Source organism: Heloderma suspectum, chromosome 5, assembly GCF_057233095.1.
Source record: "Heloderma suspectum isolate Gila_16-S chromosome 5, 16-S_ref, whole genome shotgun sequence".
In the NCBI taxonomy this organism is placed as follows: Eukaryota; Metazoa; Chordata; class Lepidosauria; order Squamata; family Helodermatidae; genus Heloderma; species Heloderma suspectum.
The window spans coordinates 101578365-101603840 of NC_139462.1; the positions used below are offsets into that span (position 1 = coordinate 101578365).

Consider the following 25476-nt stretch of genomic DNA (forward strand, 5'->3'; position numbering starts at 1 on the left):
TCAAGGAACACTTGACATTTTAGAGTCTTGAGTGAACCCATGTTACATTTTTAAAAAGTGAAGGGTGTCTAGCCCTCCTGAGCTATACGTAATAAATCAAGAGGCCCAAATCTTATACTTGGTCATTCTAAAACCAGCTTTGAACAATTTCGCTTCCTGCCATCAGTGACGTAATGGCCTCATTCACATGTAAAATTAATTCATGGTTTAGCACTGTGAGGATGTCATGTTGTTGGCCTCTGGCCTGCACACTCTCCCCTTTCCTCTGGCATGGCTCTGAGGAGCAGATTGGAAGCTTTCACTTCCATTTTAGATTAACCACAACAGTTTGTTGTGACGTCCTAACCTAGTCAAAGTCTGGTCAAACAGCTATGGCTTCTTGAAACAGGGAAGCTTCAAGCCTTGGTGTATGAAGCTGGTTCGTTTTAACAAACCAGTTAAGATTTGGTCTGGGTTAACACATCACAACAATCTGCAATTAATCTAAAATAGAAGCAAAAGCTTCCAAACTCCTCTTCAGAGCCGTGCCAAAGGAGGTGAGAGGAGAGCACACACATCCTTTGGGTGAAGGAGGGTTTATGTTTATTAACCATTTCTCATTTGGTTCTCATCAGTAAAAAAAAAAAAAAAAGTTGCCCGTGTTCAGCGCAAACTGCATGTCTTTAAGGATGGCACGGGAGCCCAATTCCATTCGGGAATCTGGCGGGACCCCCCTGCCCGCATCCCCGAGCCTCCCTCGCCAAGCCCCTACCCCCACTCACCCCCTGCCCATACTCAGCAAGAAGTCCACACTCATCCCGGCAGGCTTGTCAAGCTCCACGGTCACCATTTTTTGAAAAATAAAACGGCGATTGCAAAATGTGCATATTTGTGTATGTATGAAAATGCACATTTTTGCGAATGCGCATATTTGCATATGCGTGGAAATGTGCATTTTGCACATGCACATTTTGCACCTGCGCAAATATATGCATTTTTGCGATTGCCATGTTGTTGTTTTTTAATGGCGACCACAGAGTTTGACGAGGCCACCAGGTTGAGTGCAGGCCACTCCCCGAGCACAGAAGAGGATCGAGCGCAGTCTGGGGACCACCAAGCAGGAGCTGGGCAGGCACCTGGAGAACCTGGACAGGAGTGGGTTTGCAGATCCCTACATATCTTAATGTATGGGAGAGCTCAATTGGCCAGATCACATGTTCCTATCTGAGTAAGACTTAAGCTGCAATGCTAGGCAGATTTATTTAGGAATAAGAAGAACCACGAACTCACTGAAGTCCCAGACAGAAGTTGAGTAAACATACATCAGTTCAGACTGTAACACTCTCTCATCACTTCTTATCAGTGGTTGACAAAAGAAGCTGTCAGTGTAGCAAAACCATTTAAAAAATCCCTGCATTCTTAAATACTTGGGTGACAGGTCCCTTAAACCAGGGGTCCCCAACCCCTGGGCCGCAGACTGGTCCCGGTCCGTGGCCTGTTAGCAACAGGGCCACAGGGGTCTGCAAAACCCCCTCACCTTGGGTCCGTGGGGGTCCACGGGGGTCCGATCTGTCCCTCCCCCACCCCCAGAATCCTCACTGGCCCCGGCCGGCTCCGCTCCGTGGTGAGTCCGCAGAGCTGCCGGCCAGTTCCAGCTGCTGGCAGACTTCTGGCTGCTGGGACGCAAATGGCGTCTGCATACTAGACACCATTTGCATCCCTGTTCAAGTAATAGGCTATGTAAATCTTTACATAGCTGATTACTGCAAAGAACAGGGACGCAAATGGCGTCCGCTATGCGGACGCCATTTGCATCCCAGAGGCCGGAAGTCTGCCAGCGAACCCCCCCCCCGGTCCGTGGAAAAATTGTCTTCCACGAGACTGGTCCCTGGTGCCAAAAAGGTTGGGGATCACTGCCTTAAACCAATCACACAATCATATGGGCCCTCGTGTCTGTCAATCAATAACAGCCCTCTTTCCTTGGGCACAGTGAAGACAGAGATCATGGAAACAATGCATGCAAAGGCATAAAGGAGGAGAACCAAGGGCCAAATTAGATGTAATGGCCAGGCAGCCATTCATCATATATCTGCCTCATCCACATATAACCTGGGATGCGTGCACAAGTATAATTGTATTTATTATTTTATCATCAAAAGAAATATGCAGGTGAGAGCAGCAGAACTCTCTATCCCCACTGCCCTAGGCACTTTTTTCTAGTGTGACTCAAATACTGGAAGTGAGCCGAGCAACAGGAGTACAGAGGAATAAAGTAGAGGTGAGCTCCCTTCACCCATGCACTTCTTTTGATCTTGAAATTGTATGTGAACGGGGCAGACATGGAGCAATGTGAGAACAGTGAGAGTACTTTTTATTCTAAGCTTTAAAATATTTAAAAATTGTAATCACCTTCGGGGTTCTTTTTGGTCCAAAAGAAGACTCATGAATAATTTTACAAACAAACAAACAAACAAACAAAGCACTGGAAGTGTGGGCCGGCAGCTTTCCTGGACCAGAATTGTGAAATACTTCCAAGCTTGGTATAGACAAACAGTTAATTGTCTTCCTGGGCTCACACAGTAGAGATACAAAAAAATAAAAGAAAGTTGATTCAAAACGTATGCAAGTGTTCACATTACACAGAACTCTTTCTGATTGAAGACAGCAGCCATTATTCAGCTTGGATTACTAAAACCACTCTGGAACCACTTCTGGTTGATACTGATATTCTCAAAGTTCTGTTGGTGATATAACTGCATTTCTGCCCAACTGTAAATACTCAAAACACCAGCAGCTTATGTAGATAGCTTGCATTTGGCCTATTAAAATGTTGTGTGTAGCTCTGATGCTTGCACACACATTAAAAAAAAACCCAATAGCATGTTATTATGGTGTTTTGTTTTATCGGATAGATAACTTTTTATCCGATGCTTGTTTTATCTGCTGCATCCATTATATTGAAGGGGGGCTTGTGCGGGGAGAATGATTGTATTTTTTGGTTGCTTTTAATTGTTGTTGGCAGTCCCGAGTGGGACATAAGTGTCAGAAGGGTGGGATAGAAATTTGTGTAGAAAGAAAGAAAGAAAGAAAGAATAACCTCATCAACTTCATATCTGATGTTCTTTCAAAGTACTAACTACAAACCCCAGCAGGTCAGCAGAACAAAACGAAAAAGATGCACATAGCTATTTTTTACGATGATGCAGACATCAAAACTGAACCAGCATTAAATGATCCGTTACATGGCTACTATGGCCACGTGGGTCAGGTTCATTCTCCCCCCCACCCCCGCCGCCCCGGCCCCCTTCTCAGCCGCTGCTGAAGCACGCGCCTTCCCTACAGCACTTGGATGAAATGAACATCAACTTCATCAGTGTTTTCAGCATCCAAACACTGAGAACCATTTCTGTCCTGGAATCTCGAATTCTCCGTCCCCAAGAGAATAAGATACATATCTCTAACACTCCTCTTGTTTACGATCTCCCGTTTCATTTCATTCTGCTCACACACAGAGAGAGAGAGAAATAAATGCGATTACCTGATTAAAGGGGAGGGCGGGCAACCAAAGGAAGGGAACGAAGACGGGAGAGCGGAGAGGGACGCATCCCTCTAGCAGCTTAACCTGCTGCTGCTGCTGCGCCTGGTTCCGATCTCATATCCAGCTCGTGCTCTATTTTGCACCGAGCTTCCGATCGCAAACTCTGCACCATCAGGAGAACCGCAAGAGACTGTGGGGGCGGGGGAGAGAGACGGCGCGCGCGAAAGCTGTGTCTGGTTTCCCCATCCGAGGATTGTAAATCTACCGCGGACCTATCAAGGGACTGCGGAGGACGAAAAAAGAACGAAGGAGGGAAGGATCGGGGGGCAACTGCATAAGGATCCTACGCGTGGAGGGGTGCAGAAGGGTGCGGAGGGAGGGGGGGAGGGAGGTTTCATCATCTGCCCAGGCAGGCAAGAATTGCTCCTTACCTCGATCCACTGCTGAGCTTCGGCCAAAGCTGGATCCGGCCGGGGAGAGTCTTGCGGAGGCTGGCTCGACTCCTCCACCAGATCTGAAGCAGGGCTGGCCATTTGCAACGGCGAGCTGCGCCCCCGCTGCAGCAGCAGGAGGCTGAGCTCCGACTAACGGATCGCTCCAAGGGGCGGCGCAGGAGAGGCCACCGTCGGCCTCCCTCCTGCCGCTGCCTCCCAGCAGCTGCGGGGTGAAGGGAGGAGGTGACTGCTTGCAGCCCAGCCGGCGGCGGCGGCGGCGGCGGCCGCTCTGTGCATGCAGTAGCCTCTTTGCTGGTGTCCCAGCCGCCTTCCTCCTCCTCCTCCTCCTCCTCCTCCCCCCAGCGGCTGGAAATCTGCCTCGTCCCCACCCACCAGCCTCTGTCTTGCAACGGGAGCTGAGCTGAGCTACCGGCTAAAAATAAAGCAGCAGCAAAGAGAGACGGGCTGAAAGCGGATGACTCCGTTCCCTGCAAATGCCCAGTCCGCTGCCTCCTCCTCGCCACCGCCCCCAAGCGGGAGAGCCAATCGAAGGCGCCCAAAATGGTGCGCTCGGTCTCCTAGGAAAGCGAACCGAAGCGAAGCCTGCTTGGGGACCAGAGACACGCTCCAGCCGAGGCTGGGCGATTTTCATCTCAAGTTTCCCTCCTCTGCTGCAGACAGCGTAATTCCTCTTTCTGGAAATACCCCACCAACAATAACCACCCCCCAGGCCACCCTGCCCTTATGCTAAGAATATCATGGCTCACGCTCAAAATCGACACCAAAAATGAGCACTGCCACAGATCAGCCGCTAAGCACACCTGCTGACTCTTTTAATAGAAGTACCTGCAAAGTGGCTGTCTGATGAGGCTTTACAAGTAGCTGAGGAAAGAAGGGAAGCGAAAAGCAAGGGAGAAAGCGAAAGATATATCCAACTGAATGCAGAGTTCCAGAGAATAGCAAGGAGAGACAAGAAGGCCTTCTTAAATGAACAATGCAAAGAAATCGAGGAAAACAACAGAATGGGAAAAACTAGAGATCTCTTCAAGAAAATCGGAGATCTCAAGGGAATGTTTTGTGCAAAGACGGGCATGATAAAGGACAAAGAAGGCAGGGACCTAACAGAAGCAGATGAGATTAAGAAGAGGTGGCAAGAATACACAGAAGAACTATACCGGAAAGATCTGAATGTCCCTGGTAGCCATGGTAGTATGGTCACTGAACCTGAGCCGGACATCCTAGAGAGTAAAGTCAAGTGGGCCTTAGGAAGCATGACTAACAACAAAGCTAGCGGAGATGACAGTATTCCAGCTGAGCTATTTAAAATCCTAAAAGATGATGCTGTTGAAGTGCTGCACTCAATATGCCAACAAATTTGGAACACTCAGCAGTGGCCACAAGACTGGAAAAGGTCAGTTTACATTCCAATTCCAAAGAAGGGCAATGCCAAAGAGTGTTCAAACTACCGTACAATTGCGCTCATTTCACATGCCAGCAAGGTTTTGCTCAAAATCCTACAAGCTAGGTTTCAGCAGTATGTGAACCGAGAACTACCAGAAGTACAAACTGGGTTTTGAAGAGGCAGAGGAACTAGAGATCAAATCGCCAACATTTGCTGGATCATGGAGAAAGCAAGAGAATTCCAGAAAAACGTCTATTTCTGCTTCATTGACTACGCTAAAGCTTTTGATTGTGTGGATCACAGCAAACTGTGGCAAATTCTTCAAGAGATGGGAGTACCAGACCACCTTACCTGTCTCCTGAGAAACCTGTATGAGGGTCAAGAAGCAACAGTAAGAACTGGACACGGAACAACCAATTGGTTCAAAATTGGGAAAGGAGTACGACAAGGCTGTATATTGTCGCCCTGCTTATTTAATTTATATGCAGAGTACATCATGAGAAACGCCGGGTTGGATGAATCACAGGTCAGAATTAAGATTGCCAGGAGAATTATCAACAACCTCAAATACGCAGACGATACCACCCTAATGGCAGAAAGCGAAGAGGCTCTAAAGAGCCTCTTGTTGAGGGTGAAAGTGGAGAGTGCAAAAGCTGGTTTGAAACTCAACATTCAAAAAACTCAGATCATGGCATCTGGCCCCATCACTTCCTGGCATATAGGAGGGGAAGAAATGGAAGCAGTGACAGATTTTATTTTCTTGGGCTCCAAGATCACCGCAGATGGTGACTGTAGCCATGAAATTAAAAGACGCTTGCTCCTTGGGAGGAAAGCTATGGCAAACCTAGACAGCATAGTAAGAAGCAGAGACATCACCTTGCCGACAAAGGTCCGTCTAATCAAAGCTATGGTTTTCCCAGTAGTAATGTATGGCTGTGAGAGCTGGACTATAAGGAAGGCTGAGCGCCGAAGAATTGATGCTTTCGAACTGTGGTGCTGGAGAAGACTCTTACGAGTGCCCTGGACTGCAAGGAGGTCCAATCAGTCAATCCTAAAGGAAATCAACCCTGACTGCTCATTGGAAGGACAGATACTGAAGCTGAAGCTCAAATATTTTGGCCACTAATGCGAAGAGAAAAGTCACTGGAAAAGACCCTGATGCTGGGAAAGATTGAAGGCAAAAGGAGAAGGGGACGGCAGAGGATGAGATGGCTAGATAGCATCACCGATGCAATGAATATGGACTTCAGCACACTCCGGGAGAGAGCGCAGGACAGGAAGGCCTGGCATGCTATGGTCCATGGGGTCACAAAGAGTTGGACACGACTGAATGACTGAACAACAACAAACAACCTCTGAATCTGCACCTGCCTGTGGGAGACAAATAAACATGAACAGAACCACAATACGTTGTAACTGGAGAGAAGCCTTCACTCAGGCAGCACACATAATCAGGTTATCTTTCCCTTGTTGCCTCCACACACAAGTCCTGCCAGTCCCTTTTTATTTATTTTTAAACAAAAGCAGCCTTAAGAGCTTGAGTTGAGGAATGTCAAACAAGGCTCCGGTTCCATATGGTTGCCAACTTACGCTGAAACTCTTCTTTGAATGGAGCAGCCATGCAAGCATTCTTCAGCTTGTTGTCCCAAGGGTGGGATGAGGGAGCCCCTTGCCATAACGCTAACATACCCCTAGGGCTAGCTCTACCATTAGGCAGATTAAGGCAGCAGATAACAGGGCTCAGGGAATGGCAGGAAGGTGTTAAAGGCCGTGTGTGCTGTCCAGCCCAATGCCACCTATCCTAGCCTCAGGTGTTGTCCCATTGCCTGCCAGTGCTGAAGTAAGATTCAACTATCAATCCAGTTAGATTCTATAAGAGGGATGTGGGGTTGGACACCGTCTTGTCCTTCTCCTTAGGCAATGGTGTAGAGGGCTCGCAGGGATGCAGCCCCGGTACCTTCTCCTTAGGCAATGGTGTAGAAATGGTGGAGGCAGGGCTCGCAGGGATGCAGCCCCGGTACTTTTTCATTAGCAGGGACTCTGATGTCATCTGCTACCCCCCTCAGAATCCCCTGTTCCCTCTGAGCTTAGCTGCGATCCTCACTGGAGCTGTGGGGAGAATGAATTTTCCAAGTAACAATACATTGTTCTGTGTTGGAATGCAGAGTATTTGGGATGACTTGGTCTGGGATGGGCAATTAAGACCTATTCGCTTTACCAAAGATGTGCTCCTGGTGGAGATGAAAACTCCTAGGACTGCTTCGTTGATATGGATAGACACAGCTGCCTGAAATTTTTGGACTGCCCTTGGAGACTGTCACAATGAGCTCCTGTATTTCCAAATTTATCACTACACCAATGTGTGTGTGTGTGTGTGTGTGTGTGTGTGTGTGTGTGTAGTTCAATCCAGCTAGGTGTGTGGATGTTTCTGATGGAGGAGGAAGGAGGAGATATAATGAAGGAGACTAGGGAAGGCTAATGGGTAATGTTGGGCACTAAGGGAGTGTGCAAGGAGGCTGTTTAAATGAGAAGGGATCTGTCCATGAGTGCTGAGTTGAGTGGGTGAAGCTTCCATAGAATATCATATTGTGAAAACCTAAAATGTTTGTTTTTGAGTGAGTGAATGAGTGAGTGAAAAAGATTTTAACACCCCTGCATTTTTTTTCAGACGTCCAATTGAAATGCCACTGCCTTACTCTCAGCTGCACTGTTTTGGGATCCCAGTTGAAGGCTGTATATCTTACAAGGTTGTATAATCTTCAAAGGGGCATGGCTGTCAGGGGTCATGGCTGTGACTGTCACGAAGGGACCCTGCACTTCTGAGTTTGCCACTCACTACTGTCCTCAGGCAGCAACAAATCGTGGGCCAGCCCTATATATCCTCCATGTTAATTCTGCAGCAATGATGGTCAACCTTTGGGGCAATTTTGTTGCAAGTCAAATCCAAACTATGACAGAGTGTTGTTCTAGTTCCGCACCACAGTACACGTGATGTAGTTTGAGCCAGGAAGTAGTGCAGTGCTGGACATGGCAGGAAGGAGCGAAGGCTTAATTTTGTTCCACAGCCAGGACAACAGGCCCTCCATGCCACAAGTTCCTGCTGTCTCTCCAATGTGTGCCCAAATTTTATAGGATCTGTGCACAGTACTACTTTAGCAAATTATCTGTTAAGGAAGACCACATGCCCTTTGAGGCACTAACACTTGGCTGCTCTGGCAGACATTTCCAGACCAGGGTTATTTCTTCTGAGTCCTGCAGTCAGAACATCTAAGGACTGGGGGAAACTTTGTCGCTCCCTAGCAACTCTTGTCTGTTTTCTCTTGTTTAGAATAAGTTAGTAGCTGGGATATAAATACTCCAAATAAAAGAATAATGTCAGTCAGGACGTCAAACATTATGTGTGGGCTTATGTGATAGAATGATCCCTCACGGAGAAAAGAGTATTCCTACACACAGAAAACTAGCATATCAGGGAGAAGGATAGCTTTTTATATGCAGGGGGTTTGGGTTGGGTTGTTTTGTATTTTGTATGGAACAGTATTTAATTATGTGAGTCCCCAATTGCAGCCTAAAGTGATATAGTCCAGTCCAGGTGCATGTTTACAACCTCAGTAGATGTTTGTGAAAACTAGATCTAAATTTACTTGGATCTTGCATTTATTCATTCATTCATTCATTAGCTGCCTTTCTGGACAAAAACAACAAAAGCGTATGTGACACCTTAAATACTAAGAAATTTATTCTGGGATAAGTTTTCATGGACTATAGCCCACTTCATCAGATGCATAGAATGTTATGGAGAGTTTCAGGTTTATGTATAGTACATGTGGTGTGTTGTGTGTGTGTGTGTGGGGGGGGGAGAACTGTAAACTGAGGTCAGAAGGAAACTAAATGCAGGAAGTACTGAGAATGACAATGACATTAACAGTGGCAATTAACAGTACAGTTCTTCCAGATAACGTAAACATCCTGACACCTGGTAAGCCAATTAACACATGTAGCATGATTTAAAAAAAATATCCCAATTCAAGCTTCTGGTAATAGAATTAAACCTGTTAATTAATTCTAACTCGGTAGAATTTCACTCTAATCTGCCTTTGAAGTTTCTTTGCTCCACAGTGGCCACTTTAAAGTCAGTGACAGGGACTGGGCTGAGGCGACTCATCATGGGTTATTTAACCCATGACGAGCCACAGCGCCTCCAGTTACTTGGCAATTGTCGTGTTGTGCGAACCTTCCAAACATATCTTATGCATGAGTTAAACAACCCTAAAGAACCCCCAAAACAGACCATGGCTTACACGAGGGTTGTTTAGAAAGTTGCATACCCTTCTCATAGCCCATGCTTGCCAGGTTTGCACAACACTACAACCTCAGAGTGGGAGTTGCATGTTCAAAATGGTGGTTACAGACACACACCCCACATGCTGTAGCCTCACTGTGGGTTGTTGTGTCATGGGAACAGGTCCAGAGTGTCACTTGTTTTTCAATACTGCCGTTTCTGATGTCCAATTTGTGTCCATTGATTCTTTTCCATAGATACAAAGGGCACCTGAGGTGGTGAACAAAATTATATGGGACTGCAATCTTGTCTCTCTAGAGATACATGAGGACCTGTAGTTGATTTATGATAGCATCAGGAGAGGAGGCTGAAATGTATTTCTTTATTTGATTTGTAACTGCCTTTCCACCAAAAAAAAAATTGGCACTCAAGGTGGCTAACAAACACAGGAACTTTAAAATAACATAGATAAAAGTTTGGTTAAAAACAATAATGATACATTAAACACAGAAATGCCATCATACGATTTAAATCAGGGGTGTGCTGAAGGTAGATCTCCAGATGCTGTAGATTTCAACTCCCAGCAGCTACTACCAGCATAGCCAATGGTCATGAATGCTGGGAGTTGAAGTCCAAAATGTCTGGAGACCTACTTTCTGCCCACCCAATTTAAATGTGTGGTTTTGTATACTTTTTGTATACATATTTGCATCATCTTTGTATTGCTTCTATATTTATATGACTTTATCGTGAATTGTGTTACTGTATAAACTGCCTTGATAGGGCTGTATAGCCCATAAAACAGCCTTCTCCAACCTGGTGTCCTCCAAATATTGTGGACTACAACTCCCAGAATCCCTGACTATTAGCTATGCTGACTGGGGCTGATGGGAGTTGAAGTCAAAAAACCAGGTTGCAGAGGGCTGCCATAAAGGCAGTGTATGAATATTAAAATAAGATGATAAAGAAATAAATCTTTCTCTATGTAACTAGTGGCCATTGTCAAATAACCTGTGAATTATTGATTGTACAACCAAGCCTATTTAGCTTGTACATTGTCCTTTAAGACACTGGGGTGGCCTTTTGAATGTTCAAAATCTTTTCAAGACTTGGGGCTAAATGGATGAAAGAGGCAGGAGTGATAATGAGGCAGTACTCAGTCAAGGAAGACTTGGTTCTGAGATTTCTGTAGTGACTGACATACGCAAAGATTTCGGTGACGGCCAGGACTCGGTCTTACTTAATTTTGCCAATGCTGAACATGTTTCTCTTTCAGGCAAGTGCCACACAATATCTCTTCTTTCCTGTTGCTATGGAAACAGGCCTAGCAATAGCCCAAGCTACGGCAACTTTGTGTGTGTGTGTGTGTGTGTGTGTGTGTGTATACACACACACATACATACATATATATAACCACGATCTGTCTGAGGCTTTGCATAGGTTTTTCTAAGCCCTGATACAAAGGTTTTCCTCTTCTGACCAACACTGTTATTCTCTCAGGTGGTAAGACAGTCCACACATGTCAGGGGAAACAGGATTTGCGCTTTTTCAGCTACTTTTCTGTTTTCTGTCAGGCAACCTCCTTACTAGAATATGGACAGTAATGCTGAAATTAGGACCAGGGTTTTAACAACATGGCTTTGTGGAGGCATAAACCCCAGTTTAGAGTGCCTAACACATTAGTGAGACTTTGTACTTCAAATAATAATAATAATACATTCCTCAAAGACCTAGGCACCATACAAAAATGTCGCCCTTATGCAATGCTTGCACAGCATGGATCAGTGTCTTATACTGGCAGAAAACAGGTGGCTTAATCCTGCTTCTTTCAATCTTAGTAAAGCCCCTTAGTTGCTGTGCCCATCTTCTTCCAGTAGGAGCAGGCACAAGAATGGCTGCTGCCATGACTAGAAGTCTGCCCATCTCAGAGAATGAGCAGATTGTGTCTTTGTGGCAGCACCCATGTCGCTGATTTCTGCTAAGGTAGCCCATGGGGGGTGGGGGGGGCAAGGGGAACTACCTTTGCAGAGGCTGGGCTCAACTGTGCCAGACAGATGGCTGGAAAAGGGATGAGGACAGGAGAACCACAAAGGGAGGGCGGGAAGTATCACAGATCATCTTTAGTTGCTCCCACAATTTGAATACTCATTCTGTAGCAGAACAGTTCATTTGACCATTTCCTTCTGCTTGCAATCTATTAGACACACCTATTTAAAAAAAATGTGAGCAAAACACTCTAAGGTCAGGCAAACATGTAAAGAAACTGGTTATGTTAGGAGATCTTTTTCATTGTTGCTTGCAAAACCATTCGAGCGAAAAACCTGGAACTACTAATATGTTTACTATAATACTGAGGCTGCCTTAAACGGAGTCAGACCACTGTTTGAACTTGCCCAATACTGCTTACTGTGGTGGTGGTCCTCCAGGGTCTCAATGCTGCGGTCTTTCCCATCACCTGTAACTTGATCCTTTTAACTGGAGATACCAGGTTTGGACCTGGCACCTTCTGGATGCAAAGTAGTAGAAAACATGTGTTCTACTCCTCAGTAGTAGAAAGTATGAGCAATGGCCTCTCCCTATAGTCTCATCTTCAGTCACTCAGATCAATGCTGCAGCTTTGCTTTGTATTTAATAAAGACATCTGCTGCAGTGCACATGGGGTAGAGTATATGCATGCAAACACCTGTTAAGTTTATTTCTGTCATGCTGCCTTCTATCAGAGTCACACATCTTGTCAAGACCATTAATTCTAAATAGCATATTGTCAAGCTTGGCATCAGCTAGCTCAACATGCAATGTTTCATTTCATTGCAAAGAGCATTTTTTGCTCTTTGGCACTATTCACTGATCAGTGCTTGGTCAACAAAAGCATTAACCAGAAAACCATCCTGAGTAGTCTCATATTGGGTTGATCTGAGACCACTGCGACCTATCCAATAATTGTAGTGACTGTCAGGAATGCCCTTGCTGCCTTCTGAAATCCTCAAGTAGCCAGAATCAGCACACAGACGATAGGGCTCTTTTCCAAGGCTTTATTTCCATTCAACCTAATGACGCTTACAGATGCTAATTGCATGAGCCTAATGAGGGAAACTTTAGAGAGCTGCCTACCAGAGGTTTCTAGCCTTAGAGAAATCAGTTGATTTCCGTTTGGAGGACAGAGGTGGGAAACCTCTGGATTTAAGGGCTAGGAGGCTAAAGTCCACCCCTTTCCTTTGGGGCATCAGGGCGCAGCTGTTGACGTTGTGCCAAGCGGGCTGAGCACCTCCTCGGCGTCCTCCTTCTTCCGCTTGTCCCTACGCCGATGCCTAATGTCCCGAAGCTCCAATTGTCCCTCCCCCTGCCTGCCAGGGTCACTACCACTCTCAGGAATGTGAGCAGGGAGGGGCTCTCCCTCCAGCGGCACCTCTGAACAGCGCGCGGGTTCCTCTCCCAGGGTTTCTATCTCTTCCTCAGAATCAGAACTCTTTTGGGGCTCTATGGGCTCCGATCCAACCCTTACAGTGACTGAGGTGTTGGCTTCGATCACTCACTCACTCTGCCTAACCTACTTCACAGGGTGGTTGTGAGGATAATGCGGGATGGGGCGGGGCAGGGCAGGGCAGGCCATTCTAAATTCTTTGGAGGAAGGCTGGGGTAAAAATGTAGATAGCATCCAATAGCTAGTCAGTTTGACCAAGATGAAGGTATCTTCCGCAACCCTTAATATGGTCACATCTGATTTTATTCTCACATATATAAAGAAGAGCTTACCCATGGTGGCATATCACCAAAAAACTGAAGATAAATCCTGATGAGACAGAAGCTCTGTGGTTTGGTGGTTCCTGAGTCCAGGAATTGGGTAAGCGACCTGTCCTGGATGCGACTGCATTCTCCCTGAAGAACAGGTGTGTAGCTTGGGAGAACTCCTAGATCCATTCCTGTCACTGGAGCCCCATGGCTCCATGGCTCAGAGTACTTGGGGCCAGCTTCGGCTGATCCACCAGCTACGGTCTTTCCTGGACGTGGATAACTTAGCCACAGTAGTACATGCACTAGTAACTTCCTAATTAGACTACTGCAATGCACTTTACGTGGGGCTGCCCTTGAACACGACTTGGAAGTTGCAGCTAGTGCAAAATGCAGCAGCTAGAATGCTGACTGGAACAGCTCATAAAGTTCATATAACACCAGTTTTAAAGGAATTACACTGGCTGCCAATACGCTTCTGGTCGGAATTCAAGGTTTTGGTGATGACATTTAAAGCCCTAAATGGCTTGGAACCTCAATATTTGAGGGCGTACCTCTCCCTATATATGCCTGCCTGAGGACTGAGATCTGTTGGAGGGGCCCTCCTCTGTGTCCCACCAGTGCAAGACATACACTATGGTGGGACGTGGGAGAAGGCCTTCTCTGCTGTGGCACCGAGGTTGTGGAATGCCCTCCCCTTGGAGGCCTGATTGGCATGAACATTGGTTTTATTTTGGCACCATGTAAAAACTTGGCTTTTTACCAAGGCCTTTGAGGGCTAAATGCATTCCCTAGGTAGCACACTGTTTTAACTGTTTTGTTTTAGATTTTAACTTGTATTAGTTTGTTTAATGGGTTAACATGTTTTTAGCTGTTTAAGTTATTTATTGCTTTATACTGTTGAAACCGATTTTATCTGTATGCCACCCTGAGATCTTAATGATATGGACTGGGATACAAATGTTATAAATAAAGTTCAAAAAACTTTTATCCCTTGTGTCAAGCCAAAGGTGTACCCTGGTTATACATTTCAAGCAACCAGTGATTTTGTTGTAGAGGTCCTTCCCCTTTCACTTGCTACATTTGTATGCCATCTTTCCTCAAAGGAACTCAGGTTGGTGACCTGAGCACCTTTCTCAACCTGACTGCTTGATTCTTCCAAGTGTATAAACTGTCTCCCAGTTATACAGAGCGAGGTAGTAGAGTAAAATGGCAGAAATCTTGTCCAATTTCAATACTGTTTTCAATTGCAGGTGGGGAGCTGCATTTCGGCTAGATAGATAGATAGATAGATAGATAGATAGAACATACACATGGACAGAATTGAAGGGGTTTGTAGATTCACTATCATGTTTTCTGTTAAGGCTCCTGTATCAGCTATATGAAAGGCAGAAAAATTGATATTTGGTTGCCAACTTTTCAACTGGCCACTATAGCTATACCTTTAATAACAGTTTACCATGATTACGGAGTAACAGCTAATACTGATCACCCTACTGTGAAAAGCTTTGCCCACACATCAAGGCACCACAGCAGGCAAGGCATTTTTTTCTGGTCATTTGGCAACTCGGGTATGCATTGGTGAAGAAATGCATTCCCTGCTATATTTCTTCAGATCCATAAGAAACTGCCAGGAAAAAAGGGTGGGTGGTAACACTAGATCAGGCAAAGGGAAGGCTGGAGTATTCCTATCAGAACATAAGAAGAGCCGTGCTGAATCAGACCAAAGGGTCCTTCTAGTCCAGCATTCCATTCACACAGTGATCAACCGGCTGCCTGTGGGAAGCCCACAAGGAGGACACGAGTGCAACAGCACCCTCATGCTTGAGTTCCCCAGCAAATGATATACTGCTTCTGATACTGCAGATAATATATAGCCAACATGACTAGTACCCATTGATATAGCAGATGGACATTATATTTTAAAAGTTTGTTAGTTTATGTTAATATCCTTGCTCTAGCAGCTTATTAAACCAGAGATAAGACAGGAAGGCAAACATTTTTTCAAGCATTTTTGTCTGAGATAGACAAGCTAATCAATGTGCTAATCAGACTAAAATATGTACCGACAGTGCAAAGCAATATACAGATCAGTGTACGTGCCATAAAATGGCATGCAGGTTTGTTCTAAGTAATTGTTCGATGCAAAGGCAACAGCCAGCCATACCCCTGTTTTGAACTGAATTGGAACAAATCCAGAAAGTCTAGCAGCACTTCCTTGAACCTGCCTTCAGAGTTTTAATGTTTTTCCATGATTTCCTTCCTTTGAATAGCTCAGCAGTCTGTTCCCTTCCCCAACATCTCCTGCCTCATTTGGGGTTTAGGGTGCAGCCTTTAGATTCATAGAAAGCTACTTTGCTTTCAATCACTGCCACATTTGGAGTAAGAATCTATCGTCCTGTGCAAATTTAAAAATATTTTAGCTAGTATAATCCAAGCCATTACACTTTTGCCACTCAGCAACTTTTTTACTGGTCCCTTTCCCATGTTCTGCATGCATTAGCAGGTGATTTATTTCTATCATGTGAAAATCTTTACCTCCTAACTTCTGGATTAAGCTGCTGCGATTGAGGGTACAGTAGCAGTTGGCAGCCTACATTATGCTATGCTGTATCTTCACTATTGACTTTATTTGATTTAATAATAATAGTTCTCTGAGTTCTGGTCCTTATGTAATGGCACAACCCATGCACAAAGGGCATAGAAGAACCATAAGGTTTGCAAAAGTACAAAAAACCTTTAGGAAAAAGCCCTAAAAGCTTTTCTACACGAGACTGTTAATCTGCTGTATCTACTTTCAGTTTCATCACAGAATTGAGATGAGCTCTACTCAGAGCTTCTGCTTTTCTGCTAAATAACCTCTAGGTGGCACTGTGCTATAGCAGAATCATGCAATTACACAAGTAGGAAAATACATTTTATTTTGCTTTCAGAAATAATACTCCATTTTCCTGCTCTAAAAGGACATTGGGAAAGTGCTCTTAAAAACAGAAGCAAACCTGGAGGGTCATGTCATCATCTAAAGAACCCATAAACAACTGTAAGGAATGACCAGTGCACAATAAATGCTCCATGCAGAAAAGTTCTGATAGAGGAACAAATGCCAAAATCATCCCAGTGAGGACTGAGCATGCTGTCTGTAGTGGAAGAAGAGCAGGGGAGATACACAAAAAACCCAGGCGGAGGGGAATGGAATGGACTGGAATGGAGCAGCTGTGAACATCAACAGGAGCACTCCACACTGTAACATTCTGTTGCAAGGCTCACTTGTTTCCTCTGCTTGGGGAAGCCTGGAAATTGTAGTTCTGTGGTGGGTAGGAATCTCTAACAGAATTCTCAGTAACCTCACCAAACTACAATCCCCAGGATTTCTCCCCTCTTTTTTTAAAGGAGCCTACAATAGATAATTTGGTATAAAACTGCAAGTTCGTAGGTAGAGGTGCTGTAAATGTGCCTTTAGAGTATGCAATTAACAGGCATCTTGTGCAGAAAATTGTGTGTGTGTGTGTGTTCTACATAGTTAAATTCAAATTAATCTGAATATTAGACCCAGACAGAATTTTTATCTGAAGAATCTGGCAAGAAGCAGCTGGGTTGATCTTTCAGTACTGACGTTGTTACCTTCCTTTCTTGGATTCTTTCCCTTTAACAGCTGCCTATTTTCTTTATTATTTTCAGCCCACTGTGAAGCAGTTAACAGCAAAGAAATTCTGCCATTACAACAATGGAAACCCAAATGAAATCTGTAAGGCTTAGGACTGGCTCACACAGGCACGTTCAGCACTTGATTTCTTGCCGTGTGATTACCATACACTTGATACCCGGTTCACCCCTGTAGTGTTGTAGTAGCTGAATACGCTGCATGTTAAGAGCAGAAATTAACACAGAGATAACACACAGAAATTAGGCAGGTTACACTTTTCCAGGCATAGTTACGGTAATGGGGAAATCTTCACCTTGCTTCATTCCTTTGTTGCTGTTAAAAGAGTGGGGCTGGCAAAAGAAGGCAGCCTGGGTTGCCAATATCCACCCACCTTCAAGTCCTCCCTGCTCTTGTGCCTTTAATAGCAATTTCATATGCAGGAAATAGCAGGTGGAGCTTTTTGTGGCCTCATGGAGATAAATGTGATCACCTACTAACTGCTGCAGATCAAATAAATATTAAAGGCCCATCTATAGAAGCCACTTCAAAAACTGGCAACCCCAGCCATTAAATTATCAATATGCAATTGTCAAACACTCTTACTTACAAATAAGGCTGCAGTCCTATGCACACTTACTTAGGAATGCACACCATTGAATACAGTGGGACTTACTTCTCAGTAGACATACAAAATAGAGTTGCATGTGTATTTAGGAATGGGATTGTGGTACACAGGCTGGAACTCTTTTTCTTTCTTTCTTTCTTTCTTTCTTTCTTTCTTTCTTTCGAACATTTGTATCCTGTCCTATAGCATTAACATCTCAGGGCAGCATATAGATAAAATCAATTCAAACAGTGTATTTATTAGTTTATCTACCCAGAATAAATGCAAGTAGCTTTTAGAAAGTGGTTGATCGTGTGAACTAAGACAGACCTTCTATTACCAAAAAGGAATATTTACCCATCCCACCCCCATGCTACTATGGACATTTAGTTATGACTCCTTCCATCAACCAGCTCTTGATCCTATAATAACTTAGAAGATGTGATACCAGCATATTAGTCTCCTTTGTCCTCATTCCATATAGACATTATCTGTGTACTTTATATGTTGCCGGAAAACTGTCTTAGTATAAATGCTTTACAAAGTGCTTACTCGTGTAAACATGATGACTTGCTGGAAAGCTGCCCAGGAATGTTGAGGAAAACCACGTGGCACAACATAACCATTCTCACCCAGCAGTCTTTCCTTTTTAGAAAACCATCCAGGAAGAGTTGGTGAATACTAATCCATGTTCTTTCTGGTGTTCTCAGTAGATTTCTATGTAGATTAAAAGGAGAATGAGGAGAACTGAAGCGGGAATTAAGACTTGGGTTTATGCCAGAATGTTGTTGTCATATTATTTCAAAACTTGATGGAATGTAGTGTGGATTCAAGATAAGGAAATGTGACGGGAAACCAAGATAAAAGAAATAAAGCTTGGAGCAAAAGGTAAAAGGGTAAGAGAAGGGCAGTAAAGTCAGCAGAAGGAACAGGAGAAAAGGATGACAACAGGGGAAAATACTAAAATCCAACTTATTTTAGTATACTTTAGCTTGAGTCATTTACTCTTATATCATAACCCCCTTGGACTATGTATGGAAAAGTTATATTTAAATTTGGGAGGGTGAGTGGAGAGAATAAAGTAATAACAAGAGGATATACTTTGGGATAGGTTTATGAAAGGGGTTATGTGCAAACTTGTGGACAAATGTATGTAATTAGACAAAAGCAACCAGGGAAGAACTCCAGAATTAATTTGGATTTGATGGTTGACCTGGATGATCCCTATACTTTAGAAATCTGGTGTGGGGAGAGTTAAGCCTTGACTCACTGGTTGGCCTTCAGTAAATCACTACATCTTGGCATCATTCTATAAAATGTGAACATTAATGAACTACCTCACATTGTTGTGAATGGGGTTGTCATGTATTTTGCATACTAAATAGGCAATGGAAATTATAGAAACCTAATTGTCTTTGATACATCTCAGAAATAAGTCTTTATTACCGCATTGTTTTTATTATATGAACTTAATATATGTATTTTATTGTTGTACATTGCCTTGGGAGGGCTGCCAAGATGGCCTACAAATATTTTCAATAAATAATAAAAAAAATAAAATAAGTGCCTCAGCCTACAATCATTTTATCAAAACTTTTGCCATGCTGTACTATGTTCCTGTCAGATCCAGCATCATCTACATGGCAATCACATAGCAATAGTAATGCTAACTGGAGGAATAATTACATTTTCTCAGTGAGAGGATGGGGGCATTTGAATGTTGGGAAAACTGTCATATCCTTACACACACACACCCTTCAGTATCTGAAACGGTGTGCCCTTATGGATGACATCCTGTGGATCCCATATTTTGTCGTTATTGATCGAGCCTGTACATCCTGGTTTGGAGCCTGCATCATTCTTATCTTCTCTTTCTTGATGTTCTGCTGACCAGCTCTATGAGAAAAATATCATTTACTTTTGCTGATTAGCTGAATTTAAAAACAGCAGCATAATTTAGGATATGAGAATAACTGCCTATCCAGACTAAACTGGAAAAAGCTCGTTAATGCAGCCATCCCCAACATTATGGCCTACAGACAGCCTACAGTACAACTCCCAGATTTCTGTCTACTGGCCATGGTGGCTGGGGCTGATGGGAGTTGAAGTTCAAAACATCTGGAAGGCACTGGATAGCGGGAGGCTGTGTTAGTGCCAAGAAATCTCTATGGTACAACAAGGTGCTATCAGGAAAACCCACTGAAATCAAATTAAAAACAAATTTTTAAAAAGAGGAAAAAACCTTTGTTAAGTTATTTAGGGTGCAATCCTATGCATGTTTAGACAGAAAAAAGTCCCAGCAAGGCTGGCTGGGACATGCTGAGAATTGTAGGATTTTTTCTGACTACATTTTGTGTATTACATTCCTATTTGTAATTGGTTTTTTTGTCTGGCCAGCAAGTAGTGCTTGGAGTGGCTCCCCCGTTCAGTTCTGTGGCTTCTACATGGAACCTCAATAAGAGTATGTGGTCAAATCATGCGTGACAAAAAATGTAGAATGGAGGGCTTTGTCACTTTTATTTTGAGGCTATTAATTCATTCCAATTAAAACTAGGTTCTATTTCTGCTGATTGCTTTGGATTAGCCCATTACTCTGCAGTCTGAACCTCTTAGGAGTTCAGAAGGTTGTAGCAGCTGGCTATATTTAGTGACCAATCTCCTGCATTGCTCAAATAGAAAATAGAGTTTTAGAAGAGAACTCAGATAAAGATGGGAGTGTGTGTAGCGTGTCACTCCACCTAACATACTGGGGGGGGGGGTAAATATAAGTAAAAGGGCACTCACTAAGGGCTTCTTTACACAGAGCTTTTATCTTCCTGTTGAGATTGATTATTCATGGAAGTTTGTGGGTCTTTTAGTTAATGTTGTCAACCTCCACGGCATCTCCTGCACTAAATGACCTTTATTCCGTTTTTTAAAAAGATCAGAGATAATGCACTATCAAATTACAGCATTCTGAGTTCTGCTTGAGTTCCCTTGTGAAAAGAGGGAAAGCCGCAAGAAGAGGAGCTAGACCACAGCACCATCTAGCAGCTGTATAATGAAACATATGGAGGACTCAGATAAGGGGGAAAAGGAGGGGGAAAGGGCAGGGGAGGAAGTCTGTGTAAAGGGAGCCCTTAGTGATCCTGCATTTAAAACGGAAGAAGAAACCCCTGTTATAATAAAACCCTGGGATTTTATGCTGGTGTAGAGATGCTCTAAGTCAAATCTGTCACCACAAGATGTTAACACAGTAGTAGCAATTAAGTATTACTTACATCCTCAGGCCAAAGGCTTTCCAAAGATCAGAACTCATGAAATAATTTTGTGGCCTGTGTCTTTAAAAGTGTTTGGTTCCCAGTTCATCATTAACCTGCCATTCAGCTCCATCATCCAACACCCTGGGATGATGTTTATTGATCTTCTCTGAAGGTGCAAACACTAGAAGGATGGTAGCACCAACACCACAGAAAACTGCCACAGGCAAAGCCAAGTAGGGGCAAGTATAATTTCATTGGTTATATCCAATACAACATGTTTTGAAATAATCTTTAAGTCCCCAAGAATGGTAGAAAAAGAACCACAGTTCCAGCACAGGAAACCGGGGGTGCCATTTCATGTTTCAGCTGGGTGAGCGAAGGTTCACAACAAGGTTCAAATGTGTGCTCTTGGATACATTTATGATTAAATTGCAAAAAATACTAATGTATTGTTAAGAGTATTTGTTGCAATTACATTTTATATCTCATAATAACTAGAGATGGGTGGAATAAACAGATGCAGCCTGAAAACATGTATGGGACTGGGGGAAGGCGGGCTGTTCCAGCCTCATGACACACTACAGGAATCCTCAAAGAGTCCTTCTCTCCAATCTGCAGAACAGTCCTTTGTTGGCATGTTCTATTTCTATACCTTTTTTGATAATTTAAACTGCAACACACACAAAATTGGGATAAAAAACACTGTAGCACTGAACAAAGACGGACATAATATCACTTATAGTCAAGCCACGCTGCTGCTATTTCTTCTGCTACATCTAAATTTGGACAGGTAACACCCTACAGAACAGAGGCCTGGTTAGAATCAGTTGCATAGTCTTGAGTCTGTGTGACAGTAAATTTCTCTTTCGATATATATTCAAGGCCAAATCCCTTGACAGGTACTGCAGCCTAGAATAGAACTCAAAGATTATTAGATGTAAATAACTATTTCACACTATAGCATGTTTTATAAGCAATTACTAGAGAATGAGAATTGACATGGAGGAATGTGGTGCCTACCCATCTGTGTTACCTTGTCCTTCTTGCTTCAAGATTCACTTGCCTAGTGAATCACGTAGAATCACTCTTCTGGGTCATAAAATACTCAGGAAAAAAAATCCATTACAAATTACAATCTCAAATCTAGGTCAATGCACAACAGATTTACTTACAAAAGGAGCTTTAGTCTCTAAGGACAATGTTTCAAATTAGCTGCCATTTTAAATGAGCTGTGAAATGAGATGCTAATTCTTCAATATAAACTGGCAAAAGCATTGTATTTGAAGACACTAATAAAACATTTGTAAACCTGCAGGAAATAATTTCAAATAATTGTTAGGAATCATTTCCATTATCCCGATTCAGAAAATAAAGGCCTATCTTAATTCAGAAAAGAAGAAACACAACTATGCTCCAAAACACTTTAATTAGCTATGAAATAGCTTCTGCTTGACTGTGGGCTGCTAGTAACAACAGCATCTGCTTGTTGGGTAAGATCCTAATTAGATCTGTAATTGAATGGTCTTTAATCGTCATCTAAAGTCGATCTGAATAGTTGCAGATTATCTGCTAGTACAGCATTCAGTAATAATGGCTAGTTTCCAGATTGGAATTCAAGCGAATAACTAGTCCTTGGCATTAGAAAGGCTTCTCCTTATCAGTAAGAAGAACAGCATTTTTGCAAAATGCTGACTCTTGATAAAACATTTAGTAGAGAGGCGGTAGCACAATCATATGTTTCAGCATTAACTAGATCACAGGCTGTATTTCTAAACGAGTGTTCACACGTTCAGTAACACCAGCACGGTATTCTACTTTGTAAAGGTCATTATATATGAGAACTGCATACTTGGGGCCAGTTCACACATTGCACAAAGGAAAACCTAGGTTTGTACACTCAACAGGGTGCTGCAGGCAATCACAGCTCCAAGACAAATGTACCTATATGATACAAGTGTTTGCAAGTGTACACCTTAAAAACATAATGCGGTTGTGTAAAATACAGTGTAGTGGCTGTGTAAGTTGCCATGTTTCCACCTTCTATGGCAGGCACTGGGAATATGTAGCCCTTCAGATGTTGTTGGACTGCAACTCCCTTCAACCCACACCATTGGCTATGCTGGCTAGGCCTGATGGGAGTTGCAGTACAATGATGTCTGGAGGGCCTTACATTCCCCACCCCGATCCTAAGGTAACCAGTAACTACATGTACTCTTGAAGAACTCCCAGATCTGTAAATAAGGTAACCCAATAACCAGTACAAATATTCATCTCCTCTGCCCCTTCACTATAGTTATGGCTTTAAGCACACGTTTATTAAGAAGAAAAATTCCATAGAAATATTTTTTTTAAAGTTTAAATTCACTGAAATCAATAGGGCTTCCCAGTAAGATGTAAGCTTGCATACATGGCCTACCCGTTAATTTGAGTTAAGTGATCTCATCCACGTGTGCATGACTTTGCTTTGTTTCATGTTCCTTGTACTCAAATAAATGGGAAGTATGTAGACAGGGAAACTCTATGACTTGGTTCACACAATCATAATAGCCCACCTGTACCAGGTGGGATTTTAACATTCACCGCCCAGCCACAGCTTGTCATGGCATGTGAACCTAGGAGGCGGAGGTTTCACATAACCCTAAAACAGGCCATGGGTTATACAGGGGTTGTTTAACCCTCACACAACCGCCACTGCCCGAGTTTGCACAACATTACAAGCTGTGGCTGGGCGGTGAATATCCCAAATGGCTGTCAGCATGCACCACAGCCCAGCCTGGCTTAAATGAGCCACGGTGGGATGTTTGATCAAGCAAACTGGCTCAATATGTGCTCTCGAAGAACTCCCAGATCTTAAATAATTGCAGGAGTCCCTCCAATATACAGCCTTATTTACATCCTTCCTCATCTTCCATAATGATGGACATATTTCTGGTGCTCTTGTGCACTACCCATTGTACTTCAGTTCAGTTCATTTATTTATTAATTCAATTTCTTAATCGCTCATCTGGCCGGTCACCCGGCCACTCTGGACGATGTACAATAGTACAAACAGTTTAAAACAGTAAAATTACACAAAACATAGTATTTCTAAAAATACCCTTACCCATCCCAAATGCCTGCCTGAACAACCACATTTTCAATGCGTGGCAGAAGCTCATTAAAGAGGGGGCATGGCAGAGTTCCCTAGGGAGGGTGTTCCACAGAGTAGGGGCCACCACAGAGAAGGCCCTCTCCCCCGTCCTCACCAGCCTAGCTGTCCTGGCTGATGAGACAGAGAGAAGGCCATCCGAAGCTGATCTCGTTAAGTGGCCTCTCTGGGGTTGCTGGACACGCTCCTTGAGATAGGCTGCGCTGGAACCGTATAGGGTTTTAAAGGTCAAAACCAACACCTTGAATTTGGCCCGGAAAACAGCTGGTAACCAGTACAACTCCTTCAGCATCAGAGTGATGTGATCACACCAGTGGCTGCCTTTAATCAGGCGAGCCGCCACATTCTGCACCAGCTGCAGCTTCCGAACCACCTTCAGGAGTAACCCCATGTAGAGCGCATTACTGTAGCCTAGATGGTTGGTCAGCCAAAGAGATTTTAACCAAATACAACAGACAAGTCATAAAAATATTAACACAACATAGTACAAACTATAGTATACATATAATACAAATAATAAGCTTGACAACTGATGGCTTGAACCTCCTTTCCTCAGTATCTAGGCCTGAACAGTGGATCGTCCACTCTGAATGTAATAAATATGTTACAGTCAGAAAATAAAAACAATCTTATCAATACCATAAAATCTACTAACAGGTATTAATAACTCTCCAGCTCGTTTCTTTCTTGGCATACCATAAATAAAACAGGGCAATAGCCTGTCCATGTATTTCCATGGGGCTTGCACAAGGGATCTTACTTATTTTATTTACTTACAACATTTGTATACCACTCCACATCTAAACAGATTCCAGAGCAGTGAACAACAAGAGATAAAATTATTTTAAAAATTAAAAGACCATGTTATAATTATTCTTTGTAAAAACAGAATGCCAATAAAACCATGGCTGGTCAACCAAGGAGGGCTTCCTGGAAAAGAGCTGTTTTCAGGAGGCACTGAAAACAATACAGTGTTGGTGCCTGCCTGACCTCCAGAGGCAAGGAGTTCCACGGGAAGGGAGCACAACACTGAAGGCTCTTCTCCGGGTGGACTCCAATCGGGCTATACGTCTGTGTGGAACCACCGGGAGAACGGTCTCTCATGACCTCAGTGACCGGGAAGGTTGGTAAGGGAGAAGGTGCTCTCTCAGGTATCCCGGTCCCAAGTTGTTTAGGTCTTTGTACACTAGTACTAAAACCTTAAACCTCGCCTGGTAGTGAATATGCAACCAATGCCGTTCCCTCAGCAAATGAGTTACATTCTGGGAAGGGGCAGCTCCCGACAACAGCTGAGCGGCTGTGTTCTGCACTAGCTCCAGCTTCTGGAGCAGCCTTAAGGGAAGGCCCACATAGAGCGCATTGCAGTAATCCAGTCTTGAGGTTACTAGCGCCTGTACCACTGCTGCCAAGCTATCGCTGTCCAGGAGAGGCCATAGCTGGCAAACCAATCAAAGCTGGTAAAACGCGCTCCAAGC

At 43.7% G+C, this 25476-nt stretch overlaps 1 protein-coding gene across 1 annotated transcript in view; it reads right to left on the reverse strand.

Moving 5' to 3' along the window:
• Window positions 1-4443, reverse strand: part of LIMCH1 (LIM and calponin homology domains 1) — a 273734-nt gene extending 269291 nt beyond the window's left edge. The window contains 1 exon segment of the mRNA XM_084859780.1: window positions 3949-4443. Within this exon segment, the coding sequence (XP_084715906.1) occupies window positions 3949-4050 (102 nt within the window). The 5' untranslated portion in view covers window positions 4051-4443.
• Window positions 4444-25476: the final 21033 nt, after the last annotated feature.